At 51.8% G+C, this 18,572-nt stretch overlaps 1 protein-coding gene across 4 annotated transcripts; it reads left to right on the top strand.

Moving 5' to 3' along the window:
- The first annotated feature begins 785 nt into the window (after positions 1-785).
- On the top strand, positions 786-18,479 carry Sun2 (Sad1 and UNC84 domain containing 2). Of its 4 annotated transcripts, XM_027404024.2 has the most exons (19): positions 786-925; positions 2,989-3,106; positions 3,244-3,402; positions 4,161-4,351; positions 4,494-4,634; positions 5,401-5,496; positions 5,821-5,914; positions 7,343-7,422; positions 9,145-9,272; positions 12,072-12,326; positions 12,886-12,963; positions 13,348-13,391; positions 13,854-14,019; positions 14,342-14,563; positions 14,842-14,926; positions 15,260-15,375; positions 15,490-15,657; positions 15,879-15,971; positions 17,080-18,479. In XM_027404024.2, the coding sequence occupies exons 3-19, from the start codon at positions 3,281-3,283 to the stop codon at positions 17,191-17,193; spliced, it is 2,193 nt and encodes a 730-aa protein (XP_027259825.1). In that variant the 5' UTR covers positions 786-925; positions 2,989-3,106; positions 3,244-3,280; the 3' UTR covers positions 17,194-18,479. The 4 variants fall into 4 exon arrangements, with proteins under 4 accessions (XP_027259825.1, XP_027259824.1, XP_027259823.1 ...); XM_027404023.2 differs by lacking the exon at positions 2,989-3,106 and having other exon boundaries at positions 792-925; positions 7,349-7,422; XM_027404022.2 differs by lacking the exon at positions 2,989-3,106 and having other exon boundaries at positions 792-925.
- Positions 18,480-18,572: the final 93 nt, after the last annotated feature.

Raw genomic sequence — 18,572 nt, 5'->3', positions numbered from 1 at the left:
TGTGAATGGCGCCTGTGAAAGTTTTGTTGGGGGAAGGAATGGGTTCTATCCACTTGGTTAGGCATGGTGTCCAAGCACTCAGGAAGCAGAGGCTTCTCTGTGAGGCCAGCCTGATCTGCAGAGCGAGGGCAGCCAGGGCTGTTACACAGAAAAATGTCTCGAAAAACAAAACAAAAGGAAAGAAAGAAACTCCTGACGTTCTGGCTAGGTATCCTGCCCATCCTGGAATCCAAACTTCAACCTCAGAATGAAAACAGAATTAATCTTCTAATCTCAACTTTACTTCTGAATGACTCTTCAAAAGAAACAGAAAGCCTCCACGAACCTATTCCCTCGTCTTTAAAATGGGCAGGCACGGATGGCTTTGGCAAGCCGTCCACACTACCCGCACGCCACCCCCCAGCGCGAGCCCCCGCACGGACCTTCCACCCGCACCCTTCCCGCGGGCCATTTCCACAACATCCTGTGTGCGCCAGCACCTAAAGCCGTTAGGGCCCTGCGCCGGGCCGGGCTCGCGTGGGCAGGGGCGCGCGAGGGCACACTCAAATCTCACAGCCTGGAGGTCGCACTCGCCTTCCGCTTCCCACGCGCGGACTCCAGGGCCCACGCGGAGGGCGGGCCGAGCCGGAGCCTTTGTGTTCAAACCGGCCAATGGGAGGCGACGGAGGGCGGGGCGGGCCGTCTGGGCCCGGCCAATGGGCTGCAGGCTGTCAGCATTGACTGACAGGCGCACACATACACACTCGGCCACGCGCGCGCCGCCCTGCCCCACTCGCGCAGCGCGGGCCTCGGTCGGCTGCATTGTCCGCCCACAGACCCCGCGCCGTCCCGCGTCTCCGCTCCGCGCGCGTGACAGCCCCGGGCCCGGCTCGGACCAGCGTGAGGCGCCGCCCTCGGGACCCCGACGCGGGAAGAGCCACGCAAGGTAAGGGACGGGGTGGACCCGCCTCCCGCGGACCCGCGCCTGCCTGACTCCGGTCGCTGTCCGACCGAAGCGCCGTCCTGCGCCTCCCTGTCCTGCCAGGCCGGACCTCTCCAGTCCCCGCGCGGCGCACGCCCCGGGCCACTCGCGGGCCGGCGCCCTGACGCATCGCGGTCACGGGGAGGGCGCTGTCCCCAGGCGGGACTTCCCCAGCAGCCACCGGGAAGGAGGGCAGCCAAGACCCAGCCGCCCCAAACCGGCCCAGGGCAGTACCACTGACCGATTCCTGGCACTGGAAGTTCCCAGCCTGCGCCACCGCCGCCTGTCACAACTCTGGGTGGAGGAGAGAGAGAGGCCCATTTAGCTCCGTTCCAAAACAGCTTAACCCAACCAAACCAAAACAAAGCCATCGCGCGCAGGGAGGGGTGTGACTTAGAGCCAGGACAGGGGGTGAGCGCATGGAGCACTCTGCGTTTCCCACGGAAAGTGGAGTGGAAATGTCACGTGTAAGATTCCCCAAGCTAGGGGCCAAGTCTCGGTTGTAATGAGAGCTCTGAAGTGGGGAAGGATGTTTTATTTGAGGGTTTTGTAACTGCTGTCGGGGTAGAGAAGTGTCTGTCCTAGCGGCTTCCCACAGTGTAGACCTTTGTCATCTTGTGAAACCTGTATGGCTGCTGTGGTAAACTGTTTTGTGACAACAGGATGCAGCATGAAAAAGATAAGGGCCGTACAGCTCTGGGAGTGCTGGGAGGCGACACACTGTAAGTGTTCAGTACCCTACCTCCCCACCTCAGAACGTTTAGATTCTTGCCAACAACAGCGTGGGTACTGTCTAAACATGTTGCAATGTTTTCACCCCTGGCAAAGGCTTCATCTGCTGCAGCAGGGCAGGGGTTAAGAGGAGGAAGGTGTAGATATCTGGAGCTGTCAGGTGGGGGTGGCAGTCATGGGTGGGACTACCTTATAAGGACTAGAATACAACCCAGAACCCAGGCCAACTTCCTGCTTTGGCTACTACTAGTTGGTCCCTTTACCAACACCGCTAAACAGAGTCAAGGATGCCAGATGGGCATCCCTCCTGGGAAGGCGCCAGTTAGCCCAGACAGGAGGCTACTTGTCTTGCTAGCTAGATGAACCTGATGTTCTAGTTTCTATGGTCAGGGTTTGGGTGTGTTTCCCACCACTGGGAGGTCATTGTCTACCAGGAATATCAGAAGTGATACAAAGTCACAATACCTGGAGCTCTTGTTAGGATATACATTTTTGTAATCCCGCTGGCCCAGGCTCTAAACTGCCTGTTTTGGTAATCTGAGATTGAAAGGTTTGTTTACCTTCACTCTAGTGGTGGAAGATCAGGTCTTTTCACCTTGGCCTTCTTATCAATTTCACTCCACAGGGTGACTGTGACTGTCCTGGAGGGCAGACTGCAACAATACACAACAGCTCTACCTTCCAAGTTAGTTTGTTAACAAATATTCATTGTGTAAGCGCTGTGTAACCACATAGTTTACAGCTGTGTTCCAAGTGTGTGTTATATGGAGCTGTAACGCTATCCAAAAAACTTGTAAACCTTTTGATGGAATGCAAATGTCCAGGCCTCACAGCCCCTCAGGTCCTACCAGAGAGAGACCTGGCTAGTGTCCCAGGTTCCTCCCTTGTAGGAGGGTGATGATGGCCACCTTGCTTATGCCAGGGTCATTAATGAGTAGGAAAGGAACCAGACAGCCAGTAGTCATTTATCATTGTCATTGTCACATCGCAATGTGCTGAGGGGCTGCAGAATATGAGCACCATGACAATGTAGGTGTGAAGGGTTTCTGCAATCGGGATGTGGCTGGGTCCCTGAACCAGTGATTGTGACTAAAAGGAAGGGAAGGAAAGCATACCCTGTGGAAGGGGAGCAGTAGGTGTGAGACTGGACAATTTAGGAAGAGAATAAAGCACTAGTTGGGAGAGGTGAAGGGCTGGAGAGCATGCCCCAGGAAATAGTGAGCAAAACACCTATCAAGTGCCTGTCACACGTTAATCTCTGCTGCACATCGGAGGCCCAATTCTTGCTCCCACAGAGCTCAGTGCCAAGGAGGATAAAGACAAGCAACCTATAAACTAGGAAACCTTGTGAAAGGGGCACTGGAAGAGGCTCCCTGAGTCCTAAGTAAACCCCAAGGCAGGTAGTAGCCAGAGGTGAGTGGAGAGAGATGCCCCACATCACAGGGCTCCCTTGCCTGGTGTGCAGGGCATCTATTCTTTGCAGTGAGGGAGTGCCAGCGTCTCTCTTCTGGGTAGCCCCACACCTTAAATGTCGTCCTGTGTCCCCCAAGTCTTTCTTCAGGAGAAGGGTCCCTACCCTGCCCCATCATGTCAAGACGAAGCCAGCGCCTCACACGCTACTCCCAGGATGACAACGATGGCAGCAGCAGCAGTGGTGCAAGCTCAGTGGCAGGAAGCCAGAGCACCCTGTTTAAAGACAGTCCTCTCAGGTAGGAGCAGAGCAGTGGCTCTTCCTTTTGCTGCTCCTGGGAGATGAGAGGCCTGTGATAGTTTGGTCAAGAGAGGTCTGCCTTTCTTCAAGAACCTGTAAGGATGCCAGGACCCAGGATGCTGTCTTCTCCACACACTGTGAGCAGGGGCAACCCAGTGTCAGGTTCAGTGAACAGGAAGTGGGGAGAGGCAGCTTCACACAAAAGCCAGGCAGGAAACACCAAAGCTGTAAGCTGGGCTTGCAACAGCAAGTCTACTGTGGACAGGTGTGGCAGTCCAGCTGCTTCCCCCAGGCCCACACCTCACATTTCACCATCTGTAGGGCCTCAGTAGCTGGCCGGTGACACCCCCCCCTCTGCACACACACACACACTCTGGACAACCCCTTGTGATCTTGCCTCCTTGCAGCCATGAGACCCCAAGGCTCTGGTTAGGTCTGGGAGGCCAGGTCAGGTTTGTCCAGATTTTCACTAGGTTGTAGAAACTCCTAGTCCCAGTAGGAAGCATGGGAAAGTGTTTGGGTTTGAAGTTAGAAACCTGAATTGACTAACTGATGAGCTCGCCCCTCCCTGGTGAGATTCAGTGATAGGGACTAGGAGCAGAGGAATACCTGTGCTGGGAAGTAGTCAGAAATAGATGGGTTGTTGGTAGCCTGGCAACAAGACCTACCCACACAAAGTGGACCTGCCAGGGCTGTTGGCTTCCCCCGCCTGGCTAGGCTCACTTCTCTGCCTCTCCCCTCATGGCTGACCCACAGGACTTTGAAGAGGAAATCTAGCAACATGAAGCGCCTGTCGCCAGCTCCGCAGCTGGGCCCCTCCTCTGACTCCCACACCTCCTACTACAGCGAGTCTGTGGTTCGGGAGTCCTACATAGGCAGCCCCCGGGCCGCATCCCTTGCCAGGAGTGCCCTCCTGGATGACCGTCTACACAGTGAGCCATACTGGAGTGAGTACCCCAGATATCCCTCCTCATACCTGGTTTCCAAATTCTTGCCCTCTCAGTTCCTGATGTTCCCCTGAGCACCCCTCAGCCCCAGGCCCACCAGGGTGGAGGCTGTGGGAGCTCACCCACTCCCCTCCCCTGCCAGGTGGGGACCTTCGGGGGAGGAGGAGGAGAGGCACAGGTGGCTCAGAGAGCAGCAAAGCCAATGGGCTCACCACAGAAAGCAAGGTCTCAGAGGATTTTTTCGGCTCTTCCTCGGGCTATTCTTCAGAGGATGACTTTGCAGGTAGGTTCTGTCTCATTAGCCCATGTGAGTGGACTCTAGGGCTACAGGGGACTGAAGACAAGGGGCACCCTGACAGTGAGAAGATCTCACATGGGGGCACTTCACAGCTTCACTGAGAGCCAGGGATAGAGTGTGTGTAGTAGAGAATTTGCCTAGCAAACATACAACCTTGGGTGGTTCTCTGTCTCGTGTGTGTGTGTGTGTGTGTGTGTGTGTGTGTGTGTGTGTGTGTGTGCGTGTGCGCGCCCACATGTGCACACCTTACTGGGTGTTGCACCAAAGTTCTCCCTCTTGACCCAAGCAGTCCTTTACCTAGGACTTTTGTGTCCTGGTTGTCTTCCACTAGTCTGTGGATGACCCAGTATCATACCACTGTGTTTAGGGCAGTTTAACCTGGGACTCAAACCTGGTCAATACTCAGTAATTTCTCTTACATGCAGGAGTGATCCCCTTGCCTGATTCTAAGCAACTCCCTAGGGATTGTCAGCCAGGAGAGGGGTACAAAGGGGAAATAAATTGTCAGGGCCTGGGGACATGGCTCAGAGGCACAGTGCTCTAGCAAGCACAGGTCTCCAGCACCAGGAAAAAGATGTTGGAGATTTCCCATTCCATCAGTTCACAACATTCCTTGACCTACTGTGTGCTGGGCCAGTCTGATACTCTGGGAGGAAGATGAGAGGCTTCAGCTCAAGGAGAGATCAGGTTCCATATTCAGGGCTCACAATGACTGTGAGGAGTTGAGTTTGCTTCCTTACCTTCCCTGCAGGCTACATGGAGTCTGACCAGCACGGTTCAGGGTCAGGGTTAAGGAGTGCAGCATCTCGGGCAGGCTCATTTGTCTGGACACTGGTCACTTTTCCAGGTGGGTGCTTGCTGTGTGCTAGGCTACTTCCACATTGCAGTAGTCTCTTCTTACTCTGTCTGATTGGGCACTCAGGCCTACAGAGTCAGGAAGCCTGTTGTGGAGTAATCACTGGGCGTCAAGAGCTGTGGGAAAGCCCTGGCATGTTTGAACAGGAGCCACTGCAGAACAGATTGGGGTATAGGAAGACTGGGCAGGTGACCTTGGAAAGGAGTCACTGTGGTGTGGGACGGAGGGGGCAAGGGTTGGGCAGGGAGCACACAGATGGGGAAAGGGTAGTGTGCTAAATATGACCAAGTCTTAGGCTTAATGGCCACTTTTCAGGCCGGCTCTTTGGTCTTCTCTACTGGTGGGTTGGCACCACCTGGTACCGCCTGACGACTGCTGCCTCCCTCCTGGATGTCTTCGTCTTAACCAGGTGAGCGGGACTCCAGCCTTGATGATGAATCAGAAAGACGTGGTAGCACAGGACTTGATAGAATATCCGAGCTTGAATGTGGTCCATTGTGTAGCTTTTGGCATAGACAGGTTTTCCTTCCTAGTTAATAACTCTTCCAACCACACTCTGGAACATAGGTTTTTGCATCGCCTGAGTCCTTCCTAGGAACCAAGTGCCATCCAGCTCAGCCACTTCCGATTCTCAGAGAAAGGGTGGCTTTGCTCCCGATGGCAAACCACAAACCATGAGGCACTAATTCAAAAGTGGGGTAAAAGTCCTTATTCCTCCTTAAGCCTGTGACAGGCTACATTCTGTTCATGGTCAGAAGCAATGAAGAGGCATTGTCCAAGGATGCTGTGGGGTTATTCCCCAAGTTCCCAAACCAGCAGAGCAGAGGCCTAGAACCATGTGGGTGGTGAGCAAAGGCTAGACCAGGAGGTTAGGACACCTCTGGCCAAGTCCATGTCATACAGCATGGCTAGTGCTGCTGGGAAGAAGGGCAGTTACTAATGGACCTGAGAGAATTGAGAATCAGTCAGGAGAACTCAGTCTGAAACCAGTCTGAGCTACATAGAGAGTCCAGGTCAGCCTGAGCTACCTATTAAGACCCTGTCTCAAAAATATATGTGTGGTGGGTGTGTGGGGTGGCTGGAGAGATGACTCAGTGGTTAAGAACACTGGCTGTTCTTCCAGAGAGCAGATTCCTAGATCTTCCAGAGTTAGATTCCTAGCATGCACATGGTGGCTCACAACAGTTTGTAACTTCAGGTCCAGGGGATATAACGCCTTCTTCTGGACTCTAAAAGCACCTGCACATATGTCTACACACATAAACATAATTAAAAATAAGTTTTAAGCCGGATGTTGGTGGCGCACGCCTTTAAGCACTCGGGAGGCAGAGGCAGGCGGATCTCTGTGGGTTCGAGGCCAGCCTGGTCTACAGAGTGAGTGCCAGGATAGGCTCCAAAGCTACACAGAGAAACCCTGTCTTGAAAAACAAAACAAAACAAAACAAAAAAGTTTTAAAATTCGTAGAGCCTGGGCCTAGAGAGATGGCTCAGAGGTTAAGGGCACTGACTGCTCTTCCAGAGGTCCTGAGTTCAATTCCCAGCAACCACATGGTGGCTCACAACCATCTGTAATGAGATCTGGTGCCCTCTTCTATCATGCAGGAGAACACTGTATACATAATAAATAAATCTTAAAAAAAAATTAAAGCCCTAATTTCCCTACTCTTAGGACCTATAGGTACCATTCTAGTGGACTAGACTGGCCCTAGTCTCATGGGAAGCTCAAGGGTACTGTTTAACTCTAGTTTAGAATTGTAGAAAAGTCCTAAGGGTATGAGTGGAGCATGGAGGCCCAGATCCCACATGCTGAAGTCAGCCTTTTGTCTGCCCTCCTGAGGTCCAGGCACTTCTCACTGAACCTGAAGACTTTCCTGTGGTTCCTCCTGTTCCTGCTGCTCCTGACTGTTCTTACCTATGGTGAGCAGGGGTGGAAGAGAGGGAAGCTAGAGGCAGGGGTAGGGTGTGACAATCTCTGGGCTAACTGATCTAGGGGCAGGGTATGGCAGTGGCTTGGGCTAACAGTGATCCAGGGGCAGGGTGTGACAGTGGCTGGGCTAACAGTGATCCAGGGGTAGGGTGTGGCAGATGCTGGGCTAACAGTGATCCAGTGGACTGGGTCACAGGCAGACCCTGGACCTGACTTTCTTATCCCCCCTACCCCCGCTCCGCTCCCCTCCTGACCCAGGCTGTCCTGTCTGAGAGTATCCCAGGGCTGAGGGGCTGTGCCTCTTCTGACCTTGCTCTTGCTATAGTACAGAGCGCCTCTGGGAGGAACATGCCCCTGGACAGCCACTTTGTGGGTAGCAAGCAGGAACTCTGAGCTATTATTAGGAGCAGTTATTTTCCCTCTATTCCAAATCAGGACAGAGTGTGCAAGTGGATTGTTTTTAACAAGATCAAGTGAAACCTTTGGCTGCCTTTAAGCTAGAAGCTGTGAAACAGCGAAAAAAGAACTGGCTGGGACATTAAGAGCTGCTCACCCACAGCTCTGCCTCGTTCTGCCTGTCACAGGACCTTCTTGTCATCTTTGCCTTGTGTATTCTGCTTCTCATTGGACTGTTTCACTGAGTTTCCAGTTTCATGTGATGTGGCTGTGTAATCCCAGACTCACTTTTAATGACTGCAATAGCTTGTAGAGAGTTGGTTTTTTTGTTTGTTTGGGTTTATTTTTTTTGTTGTTGTTGTTGTTGTTTGTCTTTTGGGACAGGGTTTCTCTGTGTAGCCCTGGCTGTCCTGGAACTCTATCTGAAGAGCAGGCTGGCCTTAGGCACTCCACCACCACTGCCCCGCGTGCTTCTTTTATTAAGAAGGCAGGATATTTTCCCACATGTTGGTTTCTTTTTTGTTTCTATTACAAGAACAACTTGTTCATACCTAGTGGAAACTGGGCATCACCCTTAGCATAATAATTATTTTATTACTCATGATAGCGTAGTGTTTATCCTGTCAGCACTTTCCCAGGTGTTGAGCACAGGTCATTCTGAGCTTCACTGTTTTCTCATGGTGTTGGTAGAGCTGGTGTCACAGCCAGGGCATGTGTAGGTGTGAGTTGGGAGGGCTCAGGGAGTGTGTGTATGGTGGTGTCTACACAACCTAGTGACTGTGTATACGCCATTCCCCTTACTGCTCATGGCTGATAATGAAGTGGCAAACATGACTTGTTTTTCAGGCCCTTTCTGTTTCTCTCTGGCTGCAGTCTTGGGCCCTGATCCTGGGACCTTAGTGTCCCACCTTGAAGAGGGTGCTGTGTTCTCTTGAGTGATGCTCGGTGTCAGCAGCATCACTGGAGCTGCACAGCTGCTAAGCCCACTCACAAATGTCTGCTTGAGCTATTTAACCCTTCTTCTGGATAGGGCAGCCAGTGGTAGTTGTTGTCAGAGCTCTCCAGGAGACTGTGCACTGAGACATGGAGGTCTACCATCAGGGCTGGGTTCCACCCCTGGAAATCTGGAGCTGGTAAAGGAAGGTGCTTTTACATAAGTGTCACTGTCTTAGAATGATCGAAATAACCCAGAGACTGATAGAAGCTTGAATGAGCTGTGAGGTCAAGGGGGTCGTTTCCACCCCTAGCAGAATAGGACTCACAATGAGTGACACAGGCCATATGACAGATTCTAAGCACTCTCTCCCTGTGCCTAGGTGCTTGGTATTTTTACCCCTTCGGGCTGCATACATTGCAGCCCACCTTGGCCTCCTGGTGGGCAGCAAAGGAGAGCAAGAGGCAGCCGGAGGTGTGGGAATCCAGAGATGCTTCCCCACACTTTCAGGTGAGTCCATGGGTGCTGAGGGTGGTGAGTGGACTTCATCCTGACTTTGCAGGTAGCACCCCAGCTCATACCCCATTCTTGCTGTTTGAGGTATAGGACATGGGGGAGCTAACTTTCCCCTAAACATGACTCAAGTTGTGTACATGCTCAGAAAGCAGAAGGAAGGGACTGGCAAACGGTCTTGTTGCTTTCAATGTGATTTCTCCATATTGCCATGGCTTCTGTGTGTAACGTCCTGATCAGGCACCCCTCCACCCTTCCCCCAACTTAAATTTGACTTAAGACTTCAAGTATGAGCAGGGCAGTGGTGGTGCATGCCTTTAATCCCAGCACTTGGGAGGCAGAGGCAGGTGGATCTCGGTGAGTTCGAGACCAGCCTGGTCTACAAGAGCTAGTTCCAGGACAGCCTCCAAAAGCCACAGGGAAACCCTGTCTTGAAAAACAAAAAACAAAAAACAAACAAACAAACAAAAGATTTCAAGTATGTAGTAGTTGTGGGTCTGGAGGGTCCAGTGGGTCCTTTTGGGCTGAACAAGGACAGGTGGTGCTGGTTGCTTAGTGGGGCAGCTGCCCCAGGTGCTCTTTGTTCACCTGCCAGGCTAGCCTGGGCTTGCTCCCATAGCAGCTCAGCTGTGTTGTAGGAGGGGAAAACAAGCCATATGAGTTGGGACCTGAAGAAGCAAGTATTAAGGACAGACCAGATTCAAGGAGGGGGAGGCAAAGAGAGGGAAGCCCCTCCAACAGGTGGCCTGCTGGGCCACTCTGCAGAAGCTGCAGACATGGGAATGAGAGACAGTGGTCAGTTTATAATCTCTTCAGGTCTTAAGATGAGGCAGTTCCAGGGGCCTGTGCTCTCCAGGTGCCTGCAGTCAGTAGTGGTAACAAGTGGACATATAACTAGAATGTAGTAAACATACAGGACACCCAAAACTCTGTTCCAGGGCTGGGGTGGGGGGGTATGAGTATGTGAGTATATGTGAGTATATGAGTATATGTGAGTATGAGACCTGAGTTTGGATCCCCAGTATGATTAGTGCATACCTGGAACCCTGGTGCTGTGGGTGGTGATGGAGTCAGGTGGATCTTGGCCAATAGGCTAGCCGAAATAGTGAGCACCAGGTCCAATGAGAGAGCCTGTCTCTAAAAATAAGGTGGAAAGCCATAGAGGGAGACACCTAATGTCAACCTCTGGCCTCCCCTTGTTCACAAGTGAGTACATCTTCACATACATGTGCAAACACATATGCACACACACATGAGCATGGCACACACACAAATCTCTCTGTCTCAGGAGGACATGGTGGCTCACACCTGTAGTCCTGCCACTTGGGAGGCTAGGGCAGGAGAATCACCATGAATTTGCAGTTAGCCTGGACTACATAGTAAACCACAGGCCAGTCTGGACTGGGTGAGACTCTTTCTCAACAAAAATGAACAATACACCCCCAAATCTTTACAATACAATACACCCCAAATCAGTCCTCTAGTGACTGATTTGAACTTTACTTGTATCTGCTGAGTTAAGCTTTTAAATTACATGTTCCAGCAAGGTCCTTTTCCTCAGCATGATTTTAGTTCTTGAAATGATGGCCTCTTGTGTCAGCTGCAAACTCCTTTTAAAATTAATCTTTCAAGAGATGAGGAGCAACTCAGTCTTGGGCCACTTTTCATGTGGAAAGGGGAAGTAAAGCCAGGAGAGCTTGCCTGGCTTCTGCTAGAGTGGACACCAATGAAGACAGCTGGTTTGGAGAGGTGATGGCAGGAGCAGGGTGGGACAGGCTCGGAATGGGATTCTGTGCTTGCTGCCTTTTGAGTCATGCAAACATATGCTTAAAACAGAATTTCTAAAACCTGAGATCTCTGCCCCAAAGTCCTTTGCCCTTTATTCTTATTTACATTAACCATGGAGTTTACTAAAGGGGGGAGCGAGAGGGGGAGAAGAGAGAGACACCAAGGGAGGGGGAAGCGGGAGAGCAAGAGAGCAAACAAAGAGAGGAAGCAAGAGGTCCTTTGCCCTTTAAGGGACTGCTGTTAGATTGCATTTTGTAATTTCTCTTGGCAAAGGTTTTGTTGTTTGACCAATAGCAGTCTTCAGAATTCATGACACACTATCAGATGCCACCCTTGATCCAAATGGCTGTTACTGTATCTTCTCTGTAGGACATTCATTTAAATGAGGAAAATGCAAAGCTTTTAAACCATTTCCCCTTTGGCGTAGTTATCTATGGAAGAGCAAAGCATGTGAAAGCCAAAAGCTGCCCCCCATCCCAACCTTACACAGCTCATGGGATGCTTAGGTGGGTTGCCTAGGTGACCATCCTGCAACTTCATGAAATTTTTCTTGCTAGTTCCTGTGTTCACCTTCCCCTCCATGTTGAGATCTGACGTTTACTTGTTTAGGGAGCATTGCCCCACCCGCCCCGCCCCCTGCAGTGCATGCCCTGTGTCTCCTGGCAGATGCCACAGCTACTAGTCATGTCCCAGCTGGTTTTGCCTTTTTTTTTTTAAGTTTTTTTTTTTTTTAAGTTTTTTGTTTTTGTTTTTGTTTTGTTTTTTTCAAGAGAGAGGAAGGAGTCTCATTAGCACTTTGTAGACCAGGCTGGTCTTGAACTCACAGAGATCCGCCTGCCTCTGCCTCCTGAGTGCTGGAATTAAAGGTGTGCACCTTGCTTTTATGTCCCAGCTGTGCTGAAACAGGAGCCCCTTGAATTCTCTTTCTACTAGCTATTTCAGTGGCCATACCCAGGAAGCCTTGTGGTAGGGCCCCTTAACCTCTGTTCTTTCTCTCTGCCCCACCAGGCTGAGCAGCGGATTCTTTCCCGGGTATACTCCCTGGAGCGGCGCCTGGAAGCTCTTGCTGCTGAGTTTTCCTCCAACTGGCAGAAGGAAGCCATACGGCTGGAACGCCTGGAGCTGCGGCAGGGGGCTACTGGCCACGGAGGTGGCAGTGGCCTGAGCCATGAGGATACCCTGACTCTCCTTGAAGGATTGGTGAGCCGTCGTGAGGCTGCCTTGAAGGAGGACTTGCGCAGGGACACAATGTCTCGTATCCAGGTGGGGGAACAGCATTACCTGGGTGTGGAACTGCACATCCCCAAGGGTAGTGCCATAGAAACCCCTGAAAGTACACATGTTGGGTGCAGGAATCCCAGCAGGGCGTGGGGGAGACAGTAATGTGTAATACAGAGTCACTTGCCAGGTACCCTGTCAAGATGGGGATGATCCATCTTCCATGGTGGGAGTGCCTAGCATAGTGCCTAACACCAGTAACGTGTTAGACACTAGGCAGTACTCCTTGTATTTCAGAGCCTTGTAGCATAAGGCTAGAAGCTGAAACCTAGGAGTTAAAAGTCCCAGGAAGAGCCCAGTTAGACTACATCCTGGTCACAAGTGTTCCTCCAAGGGCAGCTGTCAAACTTTAGTCTCTCAGGGCATGGTGACGCATACCTTTAGTCTCATCACTCAGGAGGCAGAGGCAGGTGGATCTCTGAGTTTGAGACCATCCTGGTCTACATCTTGGAGTTCCAGGACAGTCAGGGCTACACACAGAGAGACCCTGTCTAAAACAAAACATAGCAGACACAAAGACTAGTTTCCTCCTCATATCTGGCAGGAAGAACTGGCCACCCTGAGGGCAGAGCATCACCAAGACTCAGAAGACCTCTTCAGGAAGATTGTCCAAGCCTCTCAGGTCAGTGGGCTAGGCATGTGGCCCTGTACTGGGGATCTCACCCAAACTTAGATCTGTCCTTGGATCTTCCACAGGTATTGCTGGGGTGTTGAGTAGATGGGAGTAGTCTCATGCCTTCTCTAGGGCTGAACTTGCTCAGATAGGCTCCGTGGGGATGTGTGTGGGACAAGGATGGTAGTTGTGTTGGGTGTGTTTGTGCTCAGGTAACATAAACATAGGTGAGAATGAGTCTATCGAGACTTGGAGAAGGACTTCAACTGGTTTGATCTTTGCTGAAAGGGCTGGGAGACTCCAAGGCAGGGATGTGTGGTTAATCAAAGAACAGGTCCTCAGATTTCTCTGAACTCTTCATTTCTTGTCCTTGTTCCTTCTTCCTGCTCCTAGGAGTCTGAGGCTCATGTCCAGCAGCTGAAGACAGAGTGGCAAAGGTAATAGCTGCCATTTGGCCAAGGCCTGTTCTACCACCCCATTAGGGCTCTGCTGGTTGAAACTTTGCTTAGGACCCTGCCTGCAGCCTCTAAGGTACAGGGCAGGTTGGTGCGCACTGGGGGTGGCAGGGACAGGTAGGTACTGCAGTGAAACTGGAGCTTGTGGGCTGGTCTGTGTGACTTATGCTCTGTGACCAAGCTGTGAAGGCATGGGAAGCCATGGCATTGTGAATTGTGTACTCCGAGCTTAGAGGGAGTCAGACCAGAATTAGCTCTGAGACGGGCAAGCTAGTTCCCCAGTTCATGTGCCGTGTTCTGCTGCCAGACTCCAAGGGCAGTCCTGCTCCTGCACACACACAGTGAGTGATGGGCAGACACACCTTTTGACAGGAGTCACTCAGGAGGGTCCTCTTCCTTCCTCACCATGGCTTCCCTCTCTTGCTTCCCTCCCTCTGGGATTAGGATGACACAGGAGGCCTTCCAGGAGAGCTCAGTGAAGGAGCTGGGACAGCTGGAAGCCCAGCTGGCCAGCCTGCGGCAAGAGCTGGCTGCCCTGACTCTGAGACAGAATTCAGTGGCAGATGAAGTGGGGCTGCTGCCACAGAAAATCCAGGCTGCCAGGGCTGATGTGAGTTAGAATTACCCAGGGCTGGGGTGAACATCCTCCCGAGACCACCCACCTGGGGACAGGGTCTATCAGTGGGGCAGTATCCCTGGCCTGTTGGTCTGGAGGCATATGCACTGTTGGACTGATGCAGACCTGGACTCTGGGGGAAATGCTTCCCGTTCCTGGTTATTGTTCCCTGGAAAGTAGTTCCTAACCTCTTACCTCTCTCTCAGTGTCTCCTTCCCTTCCAGCTTTGCCCCTCCCTGAGTGACAGCCCACAAGCCCTGCCGTAGCAGCCCCTGCCATTCTGCAAGCTTCTCAGTGACACTGCTTTTGTCCTTAGGTGGAATCCCAGTTCCCTGACTGGGTCAGTCGGTTCCTTCTCCGAGATAAGGGTGCCAGTAGTGGACTCCTACAGAGAGATGAGTTGCATGCTCAGCTGCAGGAGCTGGAGAGCAAGATCCTTGCCAGCATGGCTGAGATGCAGGGCAAGTCAGCCAGGGAAGCTGCAGCCTCTCTGGGACAGACACTGCAGAAAGAAGGAGTGGTTGGGGTGACGGAGGAGGTAAGGGATGACTACCTTTATGGTACACTGCTTTCTTCCTGGAAGCTATAGATTTGAACAGTCCTACACTGCCAGCTCTTCATATGTTCTAGGACATAAGTGATAGACCCTCCTGGCTGGAGGTTCAGGTGTATGATGTCCTGGGCCAAGTGTGGGTGGTGGAGGTATACAAGACTTGCTTGGTACTATTGGTGCTGGTCTAGCAGTCAGTCCCTGGGTATGCATGCAGTGTCTGTGCCCCATTCACATCACAACTGTCTTCTGGGGACATGTTTTAGCAAGTGCACCAGATCGTCAAGCAGGCCCTGCAGCGCTACAGTGAGGATCGTATTGGAATGGTAGACTACGCCCTGGAATCAGGAGGTGTGTGTGCTGTCTTCACCACTTTGCCTTATCTTACAATAACTAGTGCTAAGCCCAGGCAGCCCAGTGCTAAGCAGACAGGGCTTGAGCCAGTACCAACCAGACACCCAACCTGGACTCCCAACCAAGGCCAAAGGTGGCTGAGGGAAGCCATGAGGCACTGAGTAGTGTCTCTGGCTGGGAGAGGCCTTGTGTTAGAGCTAAGCACTGGGCTTGAGGTACACATCCCTCACGTTATGTGAGGAATCAGGCAATGTCTCTTCAGCCCTGGCACCACCAGAGCTTATTGGGCCTCCCCACTGTGAGTTTTAAAACCTTTCTTTCCTGTGATAGGAGCCAGTGTTATCAGTACCCGGTGTTCTGAGACTTATGAGACAAAAACGGCCCTCCTCAGCCTCTTCGGCATCCCCTTGTGGTACCACTCGCAGTCACCCCGAGTCATTCTCCAGGTGGGCAGTCATTGAGGGCCCAGTGCACTCTGAACACAGTGGGGGATACCCCTGTCTCAGTCAGCAAGACCTGGATTAAAGCCCCTTATCTGACATGCCTTTCACCCCCTCCAGCCAGATGTGCACCCAGGCAACTGCTGGGCCTTCCAGGGACCTCAGGGTTTTGCTGTGGTCCGTCTTTCTGCTCGAATCCGCCCCACAGCTGTCACCTTAGAGCATGTGCCCAAGGCCTTGTCACCCAACAGCACTATCTCCAGTGCTCCCAAGGACTTTGCCATCTTTGTGAGTACCTGGTCTGTGAGGGTGGGGCAGGTAGAGGGGAGTGTCTTTGCTGAGAATTACATTTAGGTGGCTCTGGCAGCGAGGGAGTTAGTGCATTTAAGAGGAGAGCCAGTTTGAGACCTGGCCCTTCAGGGTAGCATCTGAGGTTACAGTGAAGACACCTGGTGTGAGAGTGAAGTGGCCCTCCCTGACTTTTCCCATTCCTGTATGCTTTTCTGCAGGGCTTTGATGAAGACCTGCAGCAGGAAGGGACACTTCTTGGCACATTTGCCTATGACCAGGATGGGGAGCCCATCCAGACCTTCTATTTCCAGGTACAGGGTTGTGTGCTCATGGAGTGGTCCCTCACAGCATCAACAGCACTTGCAGTGCCAGGCACGGGGCTTAGAGGGCTATCCTTCGTCCTGCCTTAGTTCAGGGTATAGGGTAGAGATGACTCTCCTGTCTATGACACAGAGATGGCAGGGGCACCACTGAAGTTGAGTTTTATTAAAGAAGGGTTGTAACAAGGATGTAACTATGGCGATGTTCAGGATGATCATGTCGTCAGCTAGAGTCTCAGACAGGGCACATGGGCTGAATGTAAGTGGGAATCCAATCTTCTGTGCCTGGCAGAGGCAGGTTCTGGTGCTAGCGATGGAACTCAGGTCATTTTAATTCTTTGTTGTGTTGTTGTTTCTCTCTCTCTCTCTCTCTCTCTCTCTCTCTCTCTCTCTCTCTCTCTCTCTCTGTGTGTGTGTGTGTGTGTGTGTGTGTGTGTGTGTGTGTGTGTGAGAGAGAGAGAGAGAGAGAGAATTTCGCTTGCATATATGTCTGTATTTGTTTGCCTGGTACCCTAGGAGGACAGAAGAGGGCTTTGGATGCTTGGAACCAGAGTTACAGACTATAAGCTACCATATGGGTGCTGGGAATTGAACTAGATCATATGGAAGAGTAGCCAGTGCTATTAACTGCTGGGCCAGCTTTTCAGCCCTGCAACACTATGGCTTTTAAGCATAGAGTACAGGCTAGATACACACTTCAAAAGAAAGCAAACCCTGTCCACAAGCCTCCCATGAAGTTCTATGCACTGATAATGCTAACTGTGGCTGGGAATGAATTCATCGGTCTCAGATGAACTGTGCTGGTTCTTGTTAAACTGTTCATATGTGGCCCAAGGGCTGGCTCACGTGCCTAGTGTGCCCTAGGAACCCTAAAGTCCCCCAGGGCTTTTGGCCTGGAAACTTTGTTATAGGAAATAGACAGAAACTTTAGAAATTCAGTTCTTTGGTTTTTTTGTTTTTTGGGTTTTTTGTTTGTTTGTTTTTGTTATTTTGAGCCCCAAGGGAGGAAACATCTGGCTGCTGGAGTGACTCCCCTAGCTCCTTCTGTTGGTGAGGTGCCAAGGGACGCTGTGACATTGAACCCCTTTTCTCTACCTAGACCTCAAAGATGGCCACATACCAAGTTGTGGAGCTTCGGATCCTGACCAACTGGGGCCACCCTGAGTACACGTGCATCTACCGTTTCCGGGTGCACGGAGAGCCTGCCCACTAGCCCTTTGAGACCTTGTGCCTGCTGCTAGCCACCTGGGAGGCTCACCCTTCCCAGCATCTACCCCTGCTCTGAGAGTAGGTGCATAGCACCCCACCACTGCCCACACATGCTTAATAGCGTTGACTTCCAGGAGCAGAAACGAAGAGGCAGCGTGTGTAGGATTCCCTGCACAGCCAAGCAGTTTGAGGTTGCCAGCAGGCTCTCATGCCTCTTTTAGTCCTCTTTCTAGAGCTAGACACCTGCCAGGGTGTATATATGTAGCATGCTTTGGAGGACTGAGAGTCAGGAAGTGAGGCTGTATTTGGTGGAGGGACTGGTATCAGGGGGCTCCTGGTAGGTGCCAAAGCCCCAGAGAGTTGAGCTAGGGGTCTTGTGGCCTTTTAGGGCAATGCTCAACACTATGCAGTAGGGATTGTCTCTGGAAGATGCCTGGTAAAGGCTGCTGTGCTCTTCCAGCATGGCAGGTACCATGGCCCACAGGTCCCCTGGGGTTTCTTGTATCCTGGAGGATACCAGCTCCTGTGTGCCTCTGAGGACTGCTGTCTGTGCCAACCAAGAAGGTCCCCAGTGCTGGGGATCATTGCTTTTCCTCCTGATGTGGGGTGAGGGTCTACTTTGTACTTCATCCCTGCTGTACCCTGCCTGTGCCTGGAGCAAGCTTACCATTCCCCAAGGGAGGACCTAGGCTGTTTTTGGGGCCATTCCATCAGGGTAGCCTAGAAGAGAGGGGAGATGACTTTGCAGGTTCTCCTGGACCAGTGCCAAGGTGTCAGGTGGAGAGGCTACACTAGCCCACTCCCATCCAACGAGACCCTAGTGAGGGCCCTGCCCACTCTAAAGCAACTTCCTTAGGCTCTCAGCTCAGGCTTAGATTCTGTTTCCTTTCTGGCTCCTCCTCTATGTGGGTAGTTGGGTAGGGGCTGGGAGGGAGGCTGACAGAAGTTACCTTGTGTGGGGATGAGGAAGAGGCTTTTAGACTAAAGGGCCCTGATGTATTATATATAGAATTCTCAGTCTGTTTTTTTTTTTTTTTAACTGAAAAGCTACAGGCTTGATTCCTAGCCCCATTCTGAGGGGCACCAGCTGTTACTCCATTCCTAGTTCTTGGCCTCTGAGGGATTTGGTCCTGGCCTATGGGAAGGGCCAGGGGGAGCTGCCAGGCAATTTGCGCTCTCCTGTCACAAATGCTGCACTGTTGGTTCTTTTTTAAAACAAAGCAAGAAAACAAAATCTCTCCAGACTCTAATTTATGCCTATGCAAAAAAATAAAATAAATATAAAGGCTGCCCAGGAGCAATGCATTATTGCCCCCCCCCCCCCCCCCGTCATCTGCTCTTAGAGATACAGGGGACTGAATTCTTAGACAAACCACTGTACCC

Source organism: Cricetulus griseus, chromosome 2 (genome assembly GCF_003668045.3).
Source record: "Cricetulus griseus strain 17A/GY chromosome 2, alternate assembly CriGri-PICRH-1.0, whole genome shotgun sequence".
Lineage (NCBI taxonomy): Eukaryota > Metazoa > Chordata > Mammalia > Rodentia > Cricetidae > Cricetulus > Cricetulus griseus.
The sequence above is the reverse complement of the archived record's forward strand: the minus strand, read 5'-3'. Positions and strand labels throughout refer to the sequence as shown.